Below are 19,882 nucleotides of genomic sequence, written 5' to 3' on the forward strand. Positions count from 1 at the left end.
CGTGTAACAGAAGCCGCTCTTTTCCACATAATGAAAGTAAATCTTCAGGGCCCGTGCCCCCATTTACACCATTCAACATTTCTCCTTTTGTATTCCACGGAAGAAAGAAAGTCTTATGGGTTTGGGGGGCGTGGGGGATAAATTATGACAAAATTCTTATTTTCAGGTGAACTTTTCCTTTAACATTGGTGGTAATACTGTGATATAGGCATGCTGGGGAAAAACGATGGTAGAATATAGCAGTAACAAATGTATTTATTCAAATTTACTTCCCATAAAGGCCTTCGTAAGCCCAGCTGCTGAATGTTAATGATACAGTGATATAAAAAATTTTCAACCTCAGATAAGCTACAATACCGCACAGTTACCTCTCTCTCATCGCTACGCAATACCGATCTGTCACACGCAGATAAGTGGATGCACTCAACCGAATTTGTTCACTGTTTTTTTTTTTTTCATGTACATCGTTAGGAGATTCCCAAGTCTCTCCAACTTGTTATACTGGTCTGACGATTTTTGGTTTGTAGAATGTGTTAGAACAGGGGGAAGGGATCTCCCACATGGCATAACCTTCTGCCTTTTTGTATCGAGTCAAAGAAATACGGAGACGAACCAGAATGGACTTGAAATGGTCGTCGAAGCTGTTTATAAAACAGAAACCGTATGTCTGTGATGACTGGGAAACGACAAAATGCCACGGAACGACTTTAGTGTAAGATTTCCCTTCATCCAGTGGATGGCACTTTAACCTTTTGGGGTCAAGTGCCTTTACACTTGACTTACGAACAGATGTTTCCAGTTGGTGCTATTGATGTGAATTTACTGAAGCTCTCAGTAACCAAAGGAACCGATATATACAGTGCATCCGGAAAGTATTCACAGCGCTTCACTTTTTCCACATTTTGTTATGTTACAACCTTATTCCAAAATGGATTAAATTCATTATTTTCCTCAAAATTCTACAAACAATACCCCGTAATGACAACATGAAAGAAGTTTGTTTGAAATCTTTGCAAATTTATTAAAAAAAAATAAATCACATGTACATAAGTATTCACAGCCTTTGCTCAATACTTTGTTGAAGCACCTTTGGCACCAATTACAGCCTCAAGTCTTTTTGAGTATGATGCTACAAGCTTGGCACACCTATTTTTGGGCAGTTTCTCCCATTCTTCTTTGCAGGACCTCTCAAGCTCCATCAGGTTGGATGGAGAGCGTCGGTGCACAGCCATTTTCAGATCTCTCCAGAGATGTTCTATCGGGTTCAAGTCTGGGCTCTGGCTGGGCCACTCAAGGACATTCACAGAGTTGTCCCGGAGCCACTCCTTTGTTATCTTGGCTGTGTGCTTAGGGTCGTTGTCCTGTTGGAAGATGAACCTTCGCCCCAGTCTGAGGTCCAGAGCGCTCTGGAGCAGGTTTTCATCAAGGATGTCTCTGTACATTGCTGCATTCATCTTTCCCTCGATCCTGACTAGTCTCCCAGTTCCTGCTGCTGAAAAACATCCCCACAGCATGATGCTGCCACCACCGTGCTTCACTGTAGGGATGGTATTGGCCAGGTGATGAGCGGTGCCTGATTTCCTCCAGACATGATGCTTGCCATTCAGGCCAAAGTGTTCAATCTTTGTTTCTCATGGTCTCAGAGTCCTTCAGGTGCCTTTTGGCAAACTCCAGGCAGGCTGTCATGTGCCTTTTACTCAGGAGTGGCTTCCGTCTGGCCACTCTACCATACAGGCCTGATTGGTGGAGTGCTGCAGAGATGGTTGTTCTTCTGGAAGGTTCTCCTCTCTCCACAGAGAAACGCTGGAGCTCTGTCAGAGTGACCATCGGGTTTTTGGTCACCTCCCTGACTAAGGCCCTTCTCCCCCGATCACTCATTTTGGACGGGCGGCCAGCTCTAGGAAGAGTCCTGGTGGTTCCAAACTTCTTCCATTTACGGATGATGGAGGCCACTGTGCTCATTGGGACCTTCAATGCTGCAGAAATTTTTCTGTACCCTTCCCCAGATCTGTGCCTCGATACAATCCTGTCTCGGAGGTCTACAGACAATTCCTTGGACTTCATGGCTTGGTTTGTGCTCTGACATGCACTGTTAACTGTGGGACCTTATATAGACAGGTGTGTGCCTTTCCAAATCATGTCCAATCAACTGAATTTACAACTGAAGTTGTAGAAACATCTCAAGGACGATCAGTGGAAACAGGATGCACCTGAGCTCAATTTTGAGTGTCATGGCAAAGGCTGTGAATACTTATGTACATGTGATTTTTTTTTTTTTTTTCGTTTTTATTTGTAATAAATTTGCAAAGATTTAAAACAAACTTCTTTCACGTTGTCGTTATGGGGTATTGTTTGTAGAATTTTGAGGAAAATAATGAATTTAATCCATTTTGGAATAAGGCTGTAACATAACAAAATGTGGAAAAAGTGAAGCGCTGTGAATACTTTCCGGATGCACTGTATATATATATATATTGTGGAAGTCCTTAAACTCTTAAAGGAATAGTTCACCCAAACTCATATGACTTTATTCCATGGAACACAAATTGAAATGTTAGGCAGAATGTTCTCTGTTCCACAGAAGAAAGTCATATATGGGTTTCAAAACAAATTGGGGTGATTGGGTGAACTAACCCTTTAAGATTTGGAGGAAGAATAAAAGAGCTTACATCAGGCACTTAAAGATAGGGTGGGGGTATTTTTATTTTTATTTAGAATATTTGTATATCTATATACATGTCACTTATGCATATTTAGACAGATTTATACTTAAATGTAAAGAGGCAGTTTTTACAGTGATCAGCAAAAGGAAAGATGTTTTAAGCGAAAGTAAAACTGTTATTAATTATAATTTTTTATAAGGCTGTGAATCACAATCGGTTGTGACCGTTTTTTAGGAAAGGGTTTATGAATATTATAAAAAAACAGCTACTGATGTTTCCGATAAGGATTTTGAGCGCCTCACCTCATATCCACTTTTACCGTCACTCACATCTGTGAACACAGGTCAGCAGGTAAACACTTCTTACAAATATCAGGAACTCACTGTTTACTTTTTGTGTTTACCTTTTTGGTTTGTACCAAGTAGTTTTTCTTTCTTGGAATTCTGGCTCTGGGTAACTCGGGTCGCCATATTTCACAAGTGCAGCAAAAAACGTACACGCATATGAACATTTCCTCTCGATGTAAATACCCATCTCTCAAGATGCAGTCGCAGTGAAATACAATCCTGAAACTGTCTAATTTCAACTTCATTGTACAGTGCAGAACCCAGGTAAATAGAAGAGCATGACGCTTTTATTTGTCACAATGCAACCTCATATTAATAAAGAATGGCAGATGAATTTGTTAGTAAACTACATAATCATAACCTAATATGTTTTAAGAATATGAAAGGTTCTTTTAATGGACTTTGCCTTTAATTTTTAGAATTTTAAATTGGGGCATGGGCTTGTTTTGTGTATGCCAATCATATAAGACTTGGGTGATAGTGACTTAAACTCTCTCTATAAGAATGAAATAACAACAGTTTAATAACAAGGGATCTATATCTGTAATCAAGCATTCCAGTTATTGTATTGCACATTTTAGCAGTCTAAATTTAATATGAATTTGGGTTTTAGGGCTAATGATAATGAAATTTCTGCATGTTTTCCTTTTATGCATATCTATCATTGGCCTTCGAAACTTTGATGGTCAACCAACCTGACTGTTGTTTTCTTTTCATTGTTTTGAAACAATATTATTAATTCAAATATTATGTGTTTGGCTTTTGTATTTGTTTTTTAAGCTTTAGCACGGCAGAGGATAAATGTGTTGCTACAGTGTATATATTAGGCTGTAATATTTAATTAATGTTCTGTATGAAAATACATCTATTGCAGTTTAATGGTATTGACTGAACAATACCAAATTATGTCTGATCATAACACAGTGTTACAGAATGTGTAGTTTGAACTACCTACAAAGCAATATTTCACCCCATTTCCAAAATCGCCAAGCTGCTTTTAAATAAAGTGGTGCGAAAACTAAAAGACACCATAACAAACACCAATGTATTTTTCACAAGTTGCTCAAAATTATTGTTTTATGCCAATATATTTCAAAATTTGACCTAAAATTAAATGACTTTAAAATTAGAAGTTAAATGAAAAAGATTGTGTCTTCTTAAATTAAATTTTAAAGCAATTATGCATTTTGGCAAATGCAATTGAAATTAAGTGGGCAACACTTTTCGATAAGGTTCTGTTTGCTAGATATAATGAACAGTATGCTTTTACAGCATTTATTAATCTTGGTTAATGCATTAACTACTTTTAATTGAAAGAAATGTATTAGTACATGTCGAAAACATTAACATTAACCAATGTAAATACACGCTGTAACTGTTCCTTTGTTAACTAATGTCGGGAACAAATGTTAACAGATAGAACCATATTGTAAAGTGTTTTTCTTTTTTTTTTTTTTCATGAACAACATTGTGAAATGTGATAAATGCATGTCTCTACTTAATAGTTTTTTGGGAACACCAAATGACCACTGAACTATCACTTCAGTTTGTTCAGTTGCGTCACATCAAAGTCCCTCTGGAGCAAATATGTTAGAAGCAACACATTTCGGAAGAGGACATTTTAATGCAAATAGCCTCCACATATATCAACACTTTGTCTGAATAAGCAAGCAAACGTGATACTTTATCAAAGAAGTTGTCAACTGTTTTCTTACCTCAGAGTCTTTGTACAAGGAAACAAGACAATTTCTTTTTCTACTGACCCTCAGTAGAATTAGTTTATTTGCATGTTGTATTTGTCTTTTGTAATCGCCAAACATAGACATTTTTTAGGCATCTAAATTTGCACCAAGAGAAGCCAAAATATTGACCTTTACAATCTGTCCTGCTATATTGTTTAGCTCACAAAAAGCAATATAGTCTGTAAAGTTCTTTCCATATGTCTTATGAAATGTTACTCACTTTAATTAAAACCTTATCTTAAGAAAAATATTTTATTTTACATAACCATGAGATAAAACAAAATATAATAGGTATTTCATTGTTGAAAGTCCAAATTTCAAAACACAAGCATTAGCATCGTAGAAATCAATAAGTCAGTCTAATTTTAATAGCAAACCAATGTATATATTGAAACAGCAAATATATTCTGTTTTAAACGTTTAGAAATTATATTCATAGGCGATTAAAGGTATAATTAGTTATTTGATGTTTATGATTACTCAAAATGTTTGCGAGGATTTTGCCCTTTTAAAATGGTACAGGAAGAAGGATGATTAGTCGTAATTAATAATGTGAATGCCATTTTCACAATAACCACTATGTCTTTTTTTCACTGGCAGTATGTCAAGTCCATTCTTCTAAAAAGAAATAAAGCACTTTAAGTGTAACTGTGAAGGATTTGTAATTATGTTCTTTAAATGTATAATTATGTACGCCCAGATTGTGTGATACTGCTAAACCCAAATTTCTAATATGAAAAATAATAAACCTGTTTTATCCTTGTTCTGTGCGTGTACATATATTATTAATGCTATTCATTCTTTTTCGAAACTTAAAGATGCAAACTTTTGAACCTCTCGACATGCTCATTTCTAGTACTTGCTTGGTAGATTTACAAAAAAAAAACAGCCTATTGTGAGAAATTTTAAGTTATTTTTATACCAATAATGAAGAAACAAAGCAGCCTCATCAAGTTGACAATAAACCTCAATGATGATCAATAACCATCGTCGTAGTGCCAGATCCATATTAACTGCTCCCACAAGGATTTGCCACTCGGCCGGTGAAGAGCAAGGCATTGATACTGGACTCACGGATCAGCAGAAGGAAGGGCTTGTTTGCTATAAAATGCTCCCGGAAGATGTTAAAGGAACGCCCTTTGGCGACTACCGCTGTGGCAGCAGCTGCCACGCTTCCCTCCTCATTCACCTGAAGGGACGTAAAAATCAGGAAGAAAATAAGACATTTTGAATGGCAGGTCTTGGTCTGTCTTGCAGTGCAGTTACGCCAGCAATGGTTTTGTCATTTTAAAAGCAATACTAAAAATTTACCTCAAGGAACGCTTTGTGGTAAGCTTCAGAGATATACAAGGCAGGCCCCTCAGTAACCATGCCTAGAAAAAAGTACAATATAACCCCACGAAAACAATGGCAGTACGTTTTTGTTAGGCTTTTCAAGTAAAGTCTTATGCCGAAAGTATGCTTGTTTTCCGTCGAGAGTTGCATAAATTTCATCATCAGCAGTGTCCAGGCATAGCCCATTTTTTTTTGTATCCGTGCGGACCTGCAATGACCATGTAGCTTGCGAAAGTTCATGTATCCTGAAATCAACCCCATACTGATGAACTACTGACAAGTGTCATCCCCCATCAGACAATTTGCAGCAATTCACTTGATTAAAACTTTCCCTCTAGCACTACTGATTGCGCAAGCTTGAGTTCTGGTCCCATGGGAACCAGGAAGTAATAGCGTTCACATAAACAATGGTGTGATTTGGAGATTGCATTTTTGTTCTAAATTACATTTTTATTCCACTGACGGTTAGGTTTAGAGTTGGGGTGAAGTTAATCAAATATACATTACTGTTGACTGAATTACATCGTTTACAACTATAAATACAACTCTCTTTTGGCATCACTCTGTGGACATTTCACCTGGAAACTGTAGCTCACACATGCCCATATGTTTAACAAAACTTCCATCTTTGGGCACAGGGGGCAGTGGTTCGAATTTCGGTAAGCAAAGACCGATTTCAGCGGGAGAACTTTCAACGTACTGTCACTGAATTCACAGTGTGATCAGTCTGAAACAGTTGTAGTGCACATGCATCAAACTATTCTTTTTAGTATACTTTGAAAGGCTAGAACACTCAATTGAGTGCAAGACGTAACAGCAGGCGAAAAAACTAGGTATTCCTTCGGCTTAATTCACACTGCCCCAACAGATGTCAATAAACATGGTTTTTGGGTTTGGATGGAACAGTGTGTTAACCCAAAGTCTCTAGCAAGTCAGTCCACTGTCGGCCATCTTTGGAACGCTCTCGGTAGGCTATTTCTAATCATGCCAGTGCAGCTCCTATCTACTTGAATGGAGAAAGACCAAAATCTCAAAAACGGTTGGTCACGATTACGATCAAAGAACATATTTCAAATCAGCAATATAATCTGACAATTCTGGTATCATAAATTGTGATTCTTTACCTCATATTATGCTAAAAAACTACATTTTCCCGGCTTGTATAGAGAATGCACATGCACGTTCTAGATGTGATTGACAGGTGATGTCTGTATCTAACAGTTGATTGGCTCTTTTAACTATAAGGCGGGACTTCCTTTCTACATCCATTGACTGTTGGGCACTTAGAGCTCCTTGGTTGAATGTTCTAGTTTCTCCCATTCATTTTAATAGAAGTGGCCCGTCTCTGCTTAATTATCTCTGGTTCACCCCATTAGAGCAGTGTGACAATGACAGTTATGCTTCCTAACATTCTTAATTCAACATTCCACTTTAGAATGTTTGAAATGTTGGGGTTTGTTGGAGTATGTTGGGTCAGTGTGAATTAGCCTTTAAATGTGTAACCACATCGGAGTTCAAAAAGGCCACAGTATACATACTGTAGATGGACCAGTATCACTGGCATTGAATTTTGCAGCTAAAGTGTAGAGTCATACCTGGGAGACTGGCATGTGCTGGACTAAAAAGATGTTCAAGGCCCATTTTCTTCAGTTGCTCTTTGAGACGTAAGCTATCCTCAATTCGGAAACTAGGGATCTGCACAGCCACTGTGGTCTCTTTCATGGCATGTAGCCAACCAACAAGTTTCTTGAGGTTCATGCTTGCCACCACCTTAATTAGATACAATTATGTTACTTGGATTTCCAGGAGAGGATGTTTAAGGAGAACATTTACTTTTTTGCAAATCGTCTTAAAGAGACTTACTTCTGACAGAGATTTATCGTCGGTAGGTAATATGAGCACCATTGTGATGTCACCACCATTGTAGGGCAACTCAAGTATCTGTACGTTGTCCTCTTGGATTCTGGCATACTGGAATTTGTTCTCTTGGTACATCATGGGGACTGGACACTTCTGAATCCCATCAATGTGAAAGTCAGCTTCTACGACATTTTCCTTTTCAAACTTGTGCTTCCATTGACCCTAGAATGCAAAAATCAGACCTTGTAACAAAGCTTGAAAGTGGGAAATTGTAAGTTAAGGATGAGTACCTACATGTATCCACACTTACTTTGAAGTAGATGGCATTTACCAAGACTAATACGGTCATGGAGTCTATTGAACCTTCTGGCAGGGTGTCTTTTACTCTGTTTTTTGTCTTGTTGGCAATCCATTCATTTATCACCTTCCTTGAAAAATCAGGGTTCTCCTGGAAGACAAAACTTGAAAGATTAGTTCATGGGAAAGCATTGGATAGCCTGCACTGTAAAAACTAAAAGAAACACAAGGTGCTATTTGGGGTTCCTCGACTGCCATACTGGCAGAACCTTGTGGAGACCCCCAGGCAACCTTTTAGTTCTTTGTGAAACTTTTAGTTTCGGCAAGAACTCTAAAGAACTGTAAGGACTATCAACAGTTCCTTCAATAACTCCATCATAAGGGAAAGGCCTCGAGGCTCTTGAAGTATACCCTGAAGTTCCTTGAGTACATAAATAGGCCATGTGAAGCTCTTTGAAAGGGTGCCTGGAGGATCTCCTGAGGGTTCTGCCAGTTTGGCATGTGAGGAACCCCAAATGGAGCCTGGAGTATCTTTAAGTTTTACATTAACAGTTACATACTTCGAAACTTGTTCATGGAAACATTGACAACTGACCTTAAAATTGAGGGGCATCAACTTGGCTCCATAGACCATCTCACTGATCTGCTGGTAGGTCTCATTGAACACTGTAGATTTGTCTCCAAACAAACGGTTAGCGGAGATCAGTTCGGTCGTCTCGTGCTTTTTGCGGTACAGCCGACAATTCAGCTTGGCAAAGAAGTAGTGAACCTGGTCTGATGTCTTCTCCTTTATCGAATCAAACTCAAACACCTACATATTGAAGATAGAGAGGTTGTTGACCTGCATTTTATTACTACACTGTCTGAAATTGTTTTGCAAAAACTGTACCTCTAGGGGTACAACAGCTTGTCACTGGGGCAGTACCTTCAAAGGTACACCCACTGTACACTGTACCTAAAGGATACATATTAGTACCTTAAGGTGTAAAGAGTGTACAGTGGGTGTACTGAGGGTACTGCCCTAGTGACAAGCTGCTGTACCCCTAGAGGTAAAATGTTTGCACATTCACGTCAGTGTATAGTGTATTTATTTTTATTTTTTTGTGGTGTTGTAATTATTTGACAACTTACTTTCATGAGCTGCTCCAGTGTGGTGTTACAAGCCCCGAGCTTTGTCATGGCAAAAGCAGTTGAGATACTAATTGGCGACAGAAAGATATTTTCATCGCTGGGTTTTTCCGCAGAAAGCTGCTTGAACAACGAGAGGGCAAAACCACTGTTGGCTTTGGACAATTCCCACACACGAGGGTTGGTACCAGCTGGGATCTTCTCAGGTTCCTCAGTCGGTTCTAGTTCGGGGTCTGATCTGCGGTAGACACACATTGGCCCCAAGGGCAGGTCTTTGGGCTTTGCGTTGCAGATATCTTTGATTGCCTGAACCGAGCAGAGGGTGAGAACCCAGAGAGCCCACGTACATGCCAACAACTTCATCCTACCTGAGGTTGAAGGAGAAGTCAGTCCAGGAACAGTACCTAAATGAGATGACTACTAGCAGGTTTTCTTAGTCCTAAAATGTGGTCATCAATCAACTCAGAATTGCATGATAGTGATAGTTGCAAATTTGAAAATAATTTTTACAGTGGTACTGCACAAATTTTGTTACCAGTTTAGCAATTTAGGGTAAAATGTTTCGTAATGCTATTTTTTTTTTTTTAAACATTTTTAGAATGATCCACATGCAAGAAAACAAGACAGATTTTATATTAACTGCTAAAATTGATGTAAAGAAATTAAACAACTTGATGTTTACTTAAACTACTAGCCACAGTTGCCTTTGGCTTGCTAAATAGAGGTTTGTAAGGGACTATTCTGTTCTATTTCTATTTTTATAATGCTGCTTTGGAATGATTTATATTATGAAAAAAAAAGAAAAGATTTTTCTTTTAATTTATATTTTATTAATCATACATAGAGTTTCCATATTACACAAAGCTTTGACCTGAATTGCACTACCAATGATTGACTGCCCATTATTCAAGAATTATATCGAATTGGGATGAAAATAAAAATCGGTCTGTTATTACATCAAAGGTTAACCCTAGGATCGACCAAGACACATACAAATAATTCTTTTAACAAAACAATTCTTTCTGATTAGGCCATTTGTGCATTTAGTAAACTAATGCAGTATATTTTTCACTTACCTGATGTCGTCCTATTTGCTTTTTTTAAAGATCTGTTTGGGGCTATGTTCTACTAGAGTTGGCAGCAAACTGAAGCAAAACACTGCTCTCTGGACAGGTCAGTACCCTTAAGAGCACTCCAATGAATAAAGACACAAAATTTACTCAGACCAACCTTTGAGCTATTGATTAGTGCGGTTTTGTTAGTCACAAGAAGAGGAGATATGATTCATAATGTGGAATCCAATCAAAACAATCATTGTTAAAACCATCTCTTTCAACCCAAACAAAGAATAGTACTGAAGTGTACAACAAATATTCTGTTTCTTATCTGTAAAACTATTAAGACAGTGGTAACTTAACAAGGTCTTTAGTTCAATGTTCAAAACACCATCATCCAAAACTAGTGGTTGTGTATACATATGCATGAATTAGTAAAAAAGACCAGAAAAGGAGATGGTTTACAATATCATTTATTCATAATTCATGCCAGAATCACTGTTGCACATAAAATACATTTCTTATTAAATAATTTCAAGTTTCAATATCTAAAAAAAAAAATAAAAAAAAAAATCCAGTTAGTAATACCCACTTGCCCTCTCAAAGAAGAAAAGGAATTGTATTATACAAAATTGCAATCCAAAATTTCACACAGTGAAATCTTGTACAAAGAAGAAAAAGAAAAAAAGGTATTACAACTACATCCACATTGGAGAAATATAATTCTAAACATTCCTTAATGGAGTATAATATACAAACATTTATTTTCTTATTCATGTAGAAGTTAAAGTGTACCTTAATTTAAGCAGTCTAATATGAGATAACATGGGAGAAATCATCAAAAGCAATTATATTTCCCAATGTTATGAATCATGGTAAAAAAGACCACGAAACAGTCAATACATGAGTGCAAGCAATGAGTATGTTGGAACAAATAGACAGAAATGAGATGGACAGCACTCCCTTCAGACACATCAGAACACACACAATCACTCATTTCAAAACTACATCCTGCAGCTATAAGCTAAAACACTAAAGCCTGTATTTGTGTGCACAACCCTTATGTTTTCCAAGTAACATTGTGACTTCTCAATTTACTACTGAAATGCCCTCCTACGTATGTATGTGCAATGTATACTTTTCCCTCAAGACCAGGGAACAATATGTACCATTAATCATTTATCAGTGTGGGAAAACACTGCAATCTTGGGTGTTTCAGGCACTAAGTGTCAAAATTCAGTTTTCAGCCATTCCTATTTCCTCATATAAATCTTTGCAGTTTTACGACATTTTACACTAGATAGCACTACATTCTCATTTTAAAAGAGACCCTGAATGCATTCAACAATCACTGTTTTTTATATGCAAATGAGTTCCAATGAACACTGAGGCTTTTCATTGGACACTGATCATAAGTAAGACATACGTTGTTTTTAAAAAAGTCAGCACTGGGTGGGTGGATCCCACAGAGAAATGTCAAGGTCATATTGCAAATAATATTTTGCATGAAGAAAATTAAGCATATTTTCTATGAAGATTTTTTTTCATTGTGATGTTTTCATTTAAATCATAATTTAATTCAGCACATTATCTTCCAATTCTCATTACTGTAATATGACATTTTATTATTGTTACCAGAATGCAGTAATGAAAATCCTGTCCAGATGCATTTTTTCCCTCTCTTTAATTTAATTTAATTTTTTTCACATCACATCACAGTAACGAGAATGAGATTCTTGCAATACCGTAATAAGAATTAAAAGAATTTCATTAAGGTAATGAGAATGACATTTTTGCGTTACAGTATTGACAGACATTTTTTGCATTGCGGAAATGAATGATATTTTTGCATTCGGTAATAAGAACGACATTTTAGCATTAGGTAATGTGAAGGAGATTTTTGCTTTACGATAACGAGAATGGGATTTTTGCATAACCTTAATGAGAACTAGATTTTTGTGTTACGGTAATGTGAATTACATTTTTGCATTGCGATAACGAGAATGGGATTTTTGCATTACGGTAATGAGAATAACATTTTTGCGTTACGGTAATGAGAATTAGATTTTTTGTGCTTCATTTTCTTTAAACAAACAATATATATATATATATATATGTGTATGTATGTATATATATATGTGAGTGTGTGTGTATGTATATATATATATATATATATATATATATATATATATATATATATATATATATATATACACACACACACACACACACACACACACACACACACATATTTTTGGGGTGAAATATAACCTAGACATCTTGACAAGTTTCAAAAGATTCACCCATTTTGGTAAACATTTTGGTTCCCTATTTAAATCGAAGGTGATCCCCACTGGCTCATGGGGAGATCATGTTGCAACAATAGTTACAATTCTTTTGTACATTTTCAAATGGCTGACATCAAGTACATAATTTCAACACCACAGTAAATCAAGCCCTTCTTTGAGAGAGTAGTTCATATCTGCGATTCATTCAAGGAAACTTCAGTACAAAGGAACTGTCTACTATTTTTTAAATGGCTTATATGAAAATGGCAAACCTTGAACGTTTACCTGTATCCTCACCTTCGATAACATCATGAATCATGAAATAAGCCATGGTACTCCCTCTCTCAATAAGAAACACCACAAACTATGACAAAATACACAAATCAACAGGCTGTCCTCGTTTTCCTGATCCATTTCAAACCTTAACACCAAAAAGATGGAACAATCACCATCACTCCATGAAACACACTTAAATACTCAAGTTCACTTGTATGAAGATACACAAAATGGCTACAAAAAAACAAAACAAACAAATGACCTGGCAATAATTTCCTTTATCTCAGAAAGGATAGGCAGTACTCAGTTGGTGGCCTGAAAGCCTGCAGATTTTAAGAGATCATTTAATATAAATGCTGACTTAGAAGACTGAGAAGATCTGATTATTATTGAATATAAACAAAGATGGTTTGGCTACATCTAAACACCCAACACATTAATATTTGCAGATTTGTATAAAGGCACAGTCTTGAAGTGTTGAAACTGTGGTCGAACAAAAATCATAGTCCAGAAAAAAGTGTAGGCAACAGGGCAAAAGACGTTTACACCCAAATATACTTAAACCAACCCTCAGATAAAGACAGAGGTTTTCTTTTTAAAATAAAACAGAGAAAAGGATGAAGATCATTGCTAAAATGTAGATGTTATAAAACAGGAACAAGATACTCATCCAGAATCAGTAGATTGGCTCCACAGCGACAAAGCTTCCAGCTTTTCACCTTTTCTTTTGAACCAACTTTCCTTAAAGTCTACATTGTGAATCACAGATCAACAATTATCAAAACAAAAATGAAATCGAATTTGTAAAATTCCAATCTTCCAATTTTGACGATTGCTTAAATGCCAAAAGCTCAGACCGAAGCCATAGTAACACTATATCAAAGATAATGAGACAACGGAAATAAAGCAATAGCAATCAACTCCACCTTAAGAGAAGTTCCACCAAAATAGGTGCTTTTAAGGAATCTGTAGGATGTCTTGTGAGACCATTTCATGCTGGCAGAAAAAATAAAAAATAAAAACACTCTCCAAATTGACAGTGTTTTGTGTCAAGAGATGAGATCTCTCTACTGAGGAAGTGATCTACATGGAAGAATGTAAGTTTGAGATTTACAGCGAATAGTTTATATTTTTAATCATTTTGCTGATGGATTTAGTCGTGTTTGAATGCTATTGCATACAAAAATTTGTACCCGTAGAAAATTCAGTAGTATTTGAGCCTGCCATTCACAAATTTCGACACATTTCCTACCCTTTGCCTGTTCATCTATTAAATACATTTTGATTTTATTTTTGATTAAAGCTCATTTTAACCAAATGAGTGCTGTTCGTAATACTTCCAACCTGATTGTTCACTTTACGTGTGATTATATACTTAATTCCAGACAAATGCTTGATTTTGTTCAACAAAGATTAACAGCTAAAGGGTTTGTGTTCAACTTTATCATTAAACAACAACATCAATATTTCACACCCAACAACACACCATGTATAACCTATATTTTTGTCTGTCTGTGATGCACACAATAATAAAAAAAAAATGCTAAATACTTTTGCCTTGGGCAAACTTCAGTAAATAAACTGGAGTAACTTCAGAGAGCTCATTCATTACTAAAATACAGATAGAAAGGCTGGTGGTGGAGTACAGAGCTCACTGACATTGATGTAAAGAAAAAGCTAAATTTTTGCGGAGTAGGCGCAAAACAGAACCCAAATAACATACTAGTGGGGAAATATTCTGACCTCGCTTAGGGGTTTGGCTGTTTTGAAGATAAGACGTCCAACTCTTTCCAGTTCAAACAGTCCAACATCCTGTCCACTATCTCAAAGATTTTAGACAGGTCACAAGACTTCAATGTTCAGTGAACCAATTCATCCAGGGGCTTCGTTATTCCCCCTCTACAGCAAGTATATGAATGAAAGTGAGGAGAACTGGTCGCTCATACTGCCTGTGATTCGATCAAACCAGCCCAATAAAACAAGATGTTCTTCACACTTCAAAGAAGTTAAATAGAATTGAAAATGGAGGAGTCTTGTGGTGGTTTTAAGAGGATCAAAGTCTTTTTTGGACTGAATATCAATATGCCACATCATTCAGAAATGAGTTACCTTTAAGAAACAGTACATAAGAAATGTTCAAACATTTACGAATAAATCACCAGGCTTCCAGATTATGGAATTTATGCTTGTTTTTAAGATTGTTATTCCACTGACAAAGTGAAGTTTGATATATTACATCTGCATTCTTAAAACAGAATGTATGTTTATGTGTAGTCATAATGGCTTTCTTTTCATCCACAGGATGAAAAATTTAACTATACCCACTATATAAAAAACAAAAACTTTAAGTGGGGTACAAAAAGCATTTAAGTTTGATATCCTCCCAACCAACCACAGACTCCACATCCATATCTCTCTTTATACTTGTGCCATGCACAGAAAGAGTGAACTGGATTGGTATTTCAATTCATTAAAAAAAAAAAAAGAGGCCAAATAATGCATCCCTGAGAACAACTGCAATGATTCTCCATCATACGTAGCAGAAGATTATTACACCAACTCAATCGAAGTCTCCAGGCAGTTGAGAGAACAATATAAGGGCCCTATTAAGATCAGAAAAGGGTTTGTGGGCATGAGCAGAATTAAGATTAATTTAGTGAACCCTTGGGTTTACAAGCATTACTATTAAGTATTACAATGGACATTTACATCACGCTGTAAACACAGGCTGGTGAACAAATGAAGCCCAATGCAAATAACATCTATATATAGTTTTGACCCCCATCATGATGAAACTGATCACATGATAAAAAGTGTAACACTTTACCCTAGCCTGGCACAACACGATAAAGCGTCAAACGATAAAAGCTTTTTGTTTGAGTTTTTGTCCAAACCACCATTTTTTACATTACTAGGTTTCTATGTCTGCAGTGTTGTGCTAGTTTGCCTGTGTAAAATCAAAAAACTGGTCCAAAATCTTGCTCCACATTACGGCGCATTAAACATCAATTACATTCGGATGTGTTCGACGCATGCGCATTTGATGGGTTTGTGGTACTCTTAGCACAGCTGACGCGCAAGGACGTGGACTGCCCACGTATCTACTGTGCTGATGACGAAGTTTGCGTTAAGTACGCTGAATGTGAGGTGTAGTGGCATGCAGAAAAACTAAGTATACTTTGGCCTCAATATAGATGAAAATTGCTTATAGATGCAAACTTGTGCCGTGCCTGGTTAGTTGCTGTTGGATGAATATGCAGCAGTTCAGTTACTGTACTGTACATACAATAACAATTCTTATATTGATTTAAACACTGTAAACTATGTGACAGAATAAGTGTAAACGTGACTCCAAGCAAACTAAGCAATAGAGCAACTACCAAAAATGTAGCGCATATGACAAAAACTCAAAAAACGAAATTCCTTTCGAAAACCAAAACAGTAGACTTACCTAACGATAATTAAAACAACACTATTCCTGTCGAATTACTGTACACGTTGCCTGACAAATATTTAAGACTGAGGATATTTCTTATTAACCCTGGTTTAGAAGGCGGCTTGTCTCAGGAAAAAGGTGATTCACACAGCAAAAAAATTTAAATACTCAACAGAAGGTTCTGTTGTAAACAGAGGGCAAGATTGTGCAAGTCTGTTTAGGCACATCCACAGTGAATCCTAATGGACTCCACCCATAATTGCCTGACAAGTGTTAAATTGTCATCTAGCCCTTATCTATTTAACAGAACAACACTCAAGAACAAATGAAACAGAATTAAGCAAATGAGTGGTGTGTTACACAACCAAAGCTTGGGGGGGTGACGAAAGTACCCTGTAGGAGTGAACCTGGGATAGAGAAGCTGACTGGTGCCCAGGGCTCCATAGAGTGGGATGGTGTTAATGGAAATGGAAGTTGAGGTAGAAAGACTCAGAGTAGACTAAGAATGAACAACTCCGTTCTCCACCTGTTCCGAGGACAAACTGAGAGAGGATGTCTTGCTGGTCAATGAGGACATACTGCTGCTGATGAGACCACAGTCATGTGGCAAGACAATGGAGCCATTTGAGCTTTCACTACAACCAGAGAAGGAGAGAGAATGGTAAATACCGTGATGGACATATTGAATCATGTACAATCACTAAGGCTGGGCGATATGGGTATATTTGGTTTTAGAGTCATGACGCAAATGAATCATTGGTTCATTGGAACAGATAATTTGAACCGATTCACCCAAATTAATCAAACTTAGCATCTCTTAATGCTGTTTTCGCTACTGAAGTTTAAATGAGTGATGCTTTTAAAACATCTTAATGCTGTTCAAACCAAACGTGTTTTTGCATACGTGAGCTGTGTAACTTGTGCTAGGGGTGTCAAACTCAGTTTCGTTCCAGCCCTGCTCCAAAATGCCTCCTTGTAATCTTCAAGCACTCCTGAAGACCTTGATTAGCTGCTTCAGGTATATTTAATTAGGGTTGGAGCTAAACTCTGCTGGACTGTGGCCCTCCAGGAACAGAGTTTGACACCCCTGCGCTAGACGGTCGTCTTCAACCGTTGTTGCATGTCTCATGCAGGAGCACCACGTCTAGACGCCGTGTCAAGTTCAAAAGAACGTCAACTTTTAAAAACACTTCTCAAAACATCTGCGTTCGGCTCTATTCGCTTACTTCACTGGGTCTAGCTCTTTTCGGCGCATGAGCACATTCAGTCTTAATGGCCCTATACTCCAATTGAAATCACAAACATATCGCAGCCCTCGTAAATCAAAATTCATCCTAAACAGTGGGGGTAATTCATGTATGTCTGAAATCAAATTTTGACTTGTACTGAAAGACAGAGCTCTGTATTTAGGTTAAATAATAACATCTCACCTGCGAGTCAGTGGATGCTCGTCTCGTTGCAGAGCGCGTTCCTCTTGGCCGTTTTCGACTGAAACTAGCTTGTACTTGCCATCGTGGTTCTCCTAGAGGTGAAATAAATCAAGCCCGATCACAGGGATATAAATCATATGATGATTTTAACACTAGGTGCATTTCTGAAATCGGTCAGCATAAATATTAAATCAGCCACCGATGATTAATTAAAGGGATAGTTCACCCAAAAATGAATAATCTGTCATAATTTACAGTACATTTACTTTCCATTAACATTCTGCTTAACATCTCATTTTGTGCTCCACAGAAGAGGGGAAAGTCATACAAGTTTGAAAGACGTGAACGTGAATAAATGACAACAGAATTTAAATTTTTGGGTGAACTAACCATTTAAACCCTCTGATTCAAAGACTGATTCAAAACATCTCTTAGAAAGAACTTTGCCTAAAATCTAATTTCTGCTCATGAATTATTTACAGGTAATAGAATAGATTAATAATGAATGATTAATATAAACTCTACAGATTGCAAGTCTCACTAACCATAGCCATCCCCTGTGTCCTCATGCCGATCTCTCTCTCCACCTGGTCCAGTTCAAGACTCAGCTGTTCACTGGATAAACTATGAGAGGACCAGTCCACTCGAGACGGTTGAGACATCACAGAGCTTGAGTTCTGCAGAGAGAGAGAGAGAGAGAGAGAGAGAGAGAGAGAGAGAGAGAGAGAGAGAGAGAGAGAGGCTGAATCATCACACTACCACTGACTAATGGAACTATTAGCAAATGTTAAGTTCTATTATATTCAACCGTTCATCTCATACAGCTAGAATGCACTTTATGGCTTATTCATAACAAGTCCTAGGACTGCACAATTATTACAAAAATCATGATTGTCAATTACAATATTTATGTTTCTTTATGTAGGCAGCATGTCCAAAAGAAGCATAGAGCTGTGTTCCTGAATTACTTCATTTGCATGAAAAACAAAAATTGTTATTCAAATTTTGCTTAAATTATACACAAAGTGAGTGTAAGGGGGTTCAGTGGAAAGGAGGCGGCGAGAACCAGCTTGACAACTTAAATAATAATTTAATAAACAATTTAAACAAAACACACAACCAAAAACACACAGTACAGCTGCCTGCAATTCTCTCTCTCTCGAACTGTCGTCCCCGGCCGCCTTTATCCCTCGCGCGCCCCATCAGGCTGATTGGGGACCGGGTGTGTCTCATTCCAGCCCGGCCCCGCCCTCCTCGGCTCTACAGTGAGCAACTCAACGATTATAGAATACCAGGTTTGTCCTTACTGATATGCCGATAGACTACTGAAATTTAAACACTTCTGATTTGTTATTGCATTCTTGCACTTTCAACACAATGGACAAAAAAAACAAAAAACATTGCGAATATAAGATTTTGTCGCAACAGAAGTAAACCTAAATGGAATGCTGTAATTTACAATTTTCACAATTAGTTGATTGCAGCAGCAGTTATTGTAATCTTTATTATTTTTTCGATTAATTGTGCAGCCATAAGTCCAAAATCTTGGGCATGAAAAACATGCACAGGAAAATTTTAAACGAAAACAATGCATCTCAATTCCTCCAAATCTGTACCACAATGATCCATTGTTTTATTCATTCAGAGTCTATGTTGATTTTATAATATTTTAAATGTCAAACATCTCAATCAGGTCCTCAAACTTGTTAGGAAAATAACAAAAATTTCATTCGAGTTGTATGAACAGTTTTGGAACGAAAAAGTATTTGGAAAGATTTTATTCCACTTGTAGTACATCAAGCCCAAATTTTTGGAACAAAAAACATGCAACAGCATGTGTCTAAAACAAAACAACACATTTCTATGAACTCTTTCAAGCTAAAATTGTGTACTGCGATTGTTTTTTTTTTCATTCTGATGCTATAATTTTTTTTTAATTGTTTGCATATTGAACAATTGATGCCGAATCCAATTTTTGTGTCAATTTAATTGGATCTGACATGATGCTGTCTGAAGTGTTTACGT

The 19,882-nt window shown here is 37.0% G+C and overlaps 2 protein-coding genes across 3 annotated transcripts in view; both read right to left on the reverse strand.

Moving 5' to 3' along the window:
* Positions 1 to 4,756: 4,756 nt before the first annotated feature.
* LOC127438626 (antithrombin-III-like) lies at positions 4,757 to 10,582 on the reverse strand. Its single transcript, XM_051694326.1, has 8 exons — positions 10,449 to 10,582; positions 9,376 to 9,740; positions 8,840 to 9,055; positions 8,258 to 8,395; positions 7,951 to 8,169; positions 7,683 to 7,857; positions 6,064 to 6,125; positions 4,757 to 5,941 (listed from the first exon to the last, which is right to left on the reverse strand). The coding sequence occupies exons 2-8, from the start codon at positions 9,733 to 9,735 to the stop codon at positions 5,762 to 5,764; spliced, it is 1,350 nt and encodes a 449-aa protein (XP_051550286.1). The 5' UTR covers positions 9,736 to 9,740; positions 10,449 to 10,582; the 3' UTR covers positions 4,757 to 5,761.
* A 302-nt stretch (positions 10,583 to 10,884) lies between these two features.
* The window catches only part of LOC127438621 (roquin-1-like), a 30,427-nt gene continuing 21,429 nt past the window's right edge, over positions 10,885 to 19,882 (reverse strand). For both annotated transcript variants that reach the window (XM_051694315.1, XM_051694314.1), the window contains exons 18-20: positions 18,403 to 18,534; positions 17,858 to 17,949; positions 10,885 to 17,062 (exon numbers count right to left, since the gene is read on the reverse strand). In XM_051694315.1, coding sequence (XP_051550275.1) covers positions 16,927 to 17,062; positions 17,858 to 17,949; positions 18,403 to 18,534 — 360 coding nt within the window. In that variant the 3' untranslated portion in view covers positions 10,885 to 16,926. The remainder of the gene's footprint in view (positions 17,063 to 17,857; positions 17,950 to 18,402; positions 18,535 to 19,882) is intronic.

The sequence above is a fragment of the Myxocyprinus asiaticus genome, chromosome 50, assembly GCF_019703515.2.
Source record: "Myxocyprinus asiaticus isolate MX2 ecotype Aquarium Trade chromosome 50, UBuf_Myxa_2, whole genome shotgun sequence".
In the NCBI taxonomy this organism is placed as follows: Eukaryota; Metazoa; Chordata; class Actinopteri; order Cypriniformes; family Catostomidae; genus Myxocyprinus; species Myxocyprinus asiaticus.

What these genes read in the sequence shown, in the direction of transcription:
- LOC127438626 (XM_051694326.1), bottom strand. Translation starts at nt 9,735, where the DNA reads ATGAAGTTGTTGGCATGTACGTGGGCTCTCTGGGTTCTCACCCTCTGC. An exon ending in TGATGCCCCTCAATTTTAAG is followed by an intron (nt 8,396 to 8,839) that starts GTCAGTTGTCAA and finishes TTTGTCTTCCAG; the next exon opens with GAGAACCCTGATTTTTCAAG. An exon ending in TAAATGCCATCTACTTCAAA is followed by an intron (nt 8,170 to 8,257) that starts GTAAGTGTGGAT and finishes TTTGCATTCTAG; the next exon opens with GGTCAATGGAAGCACAAGTT.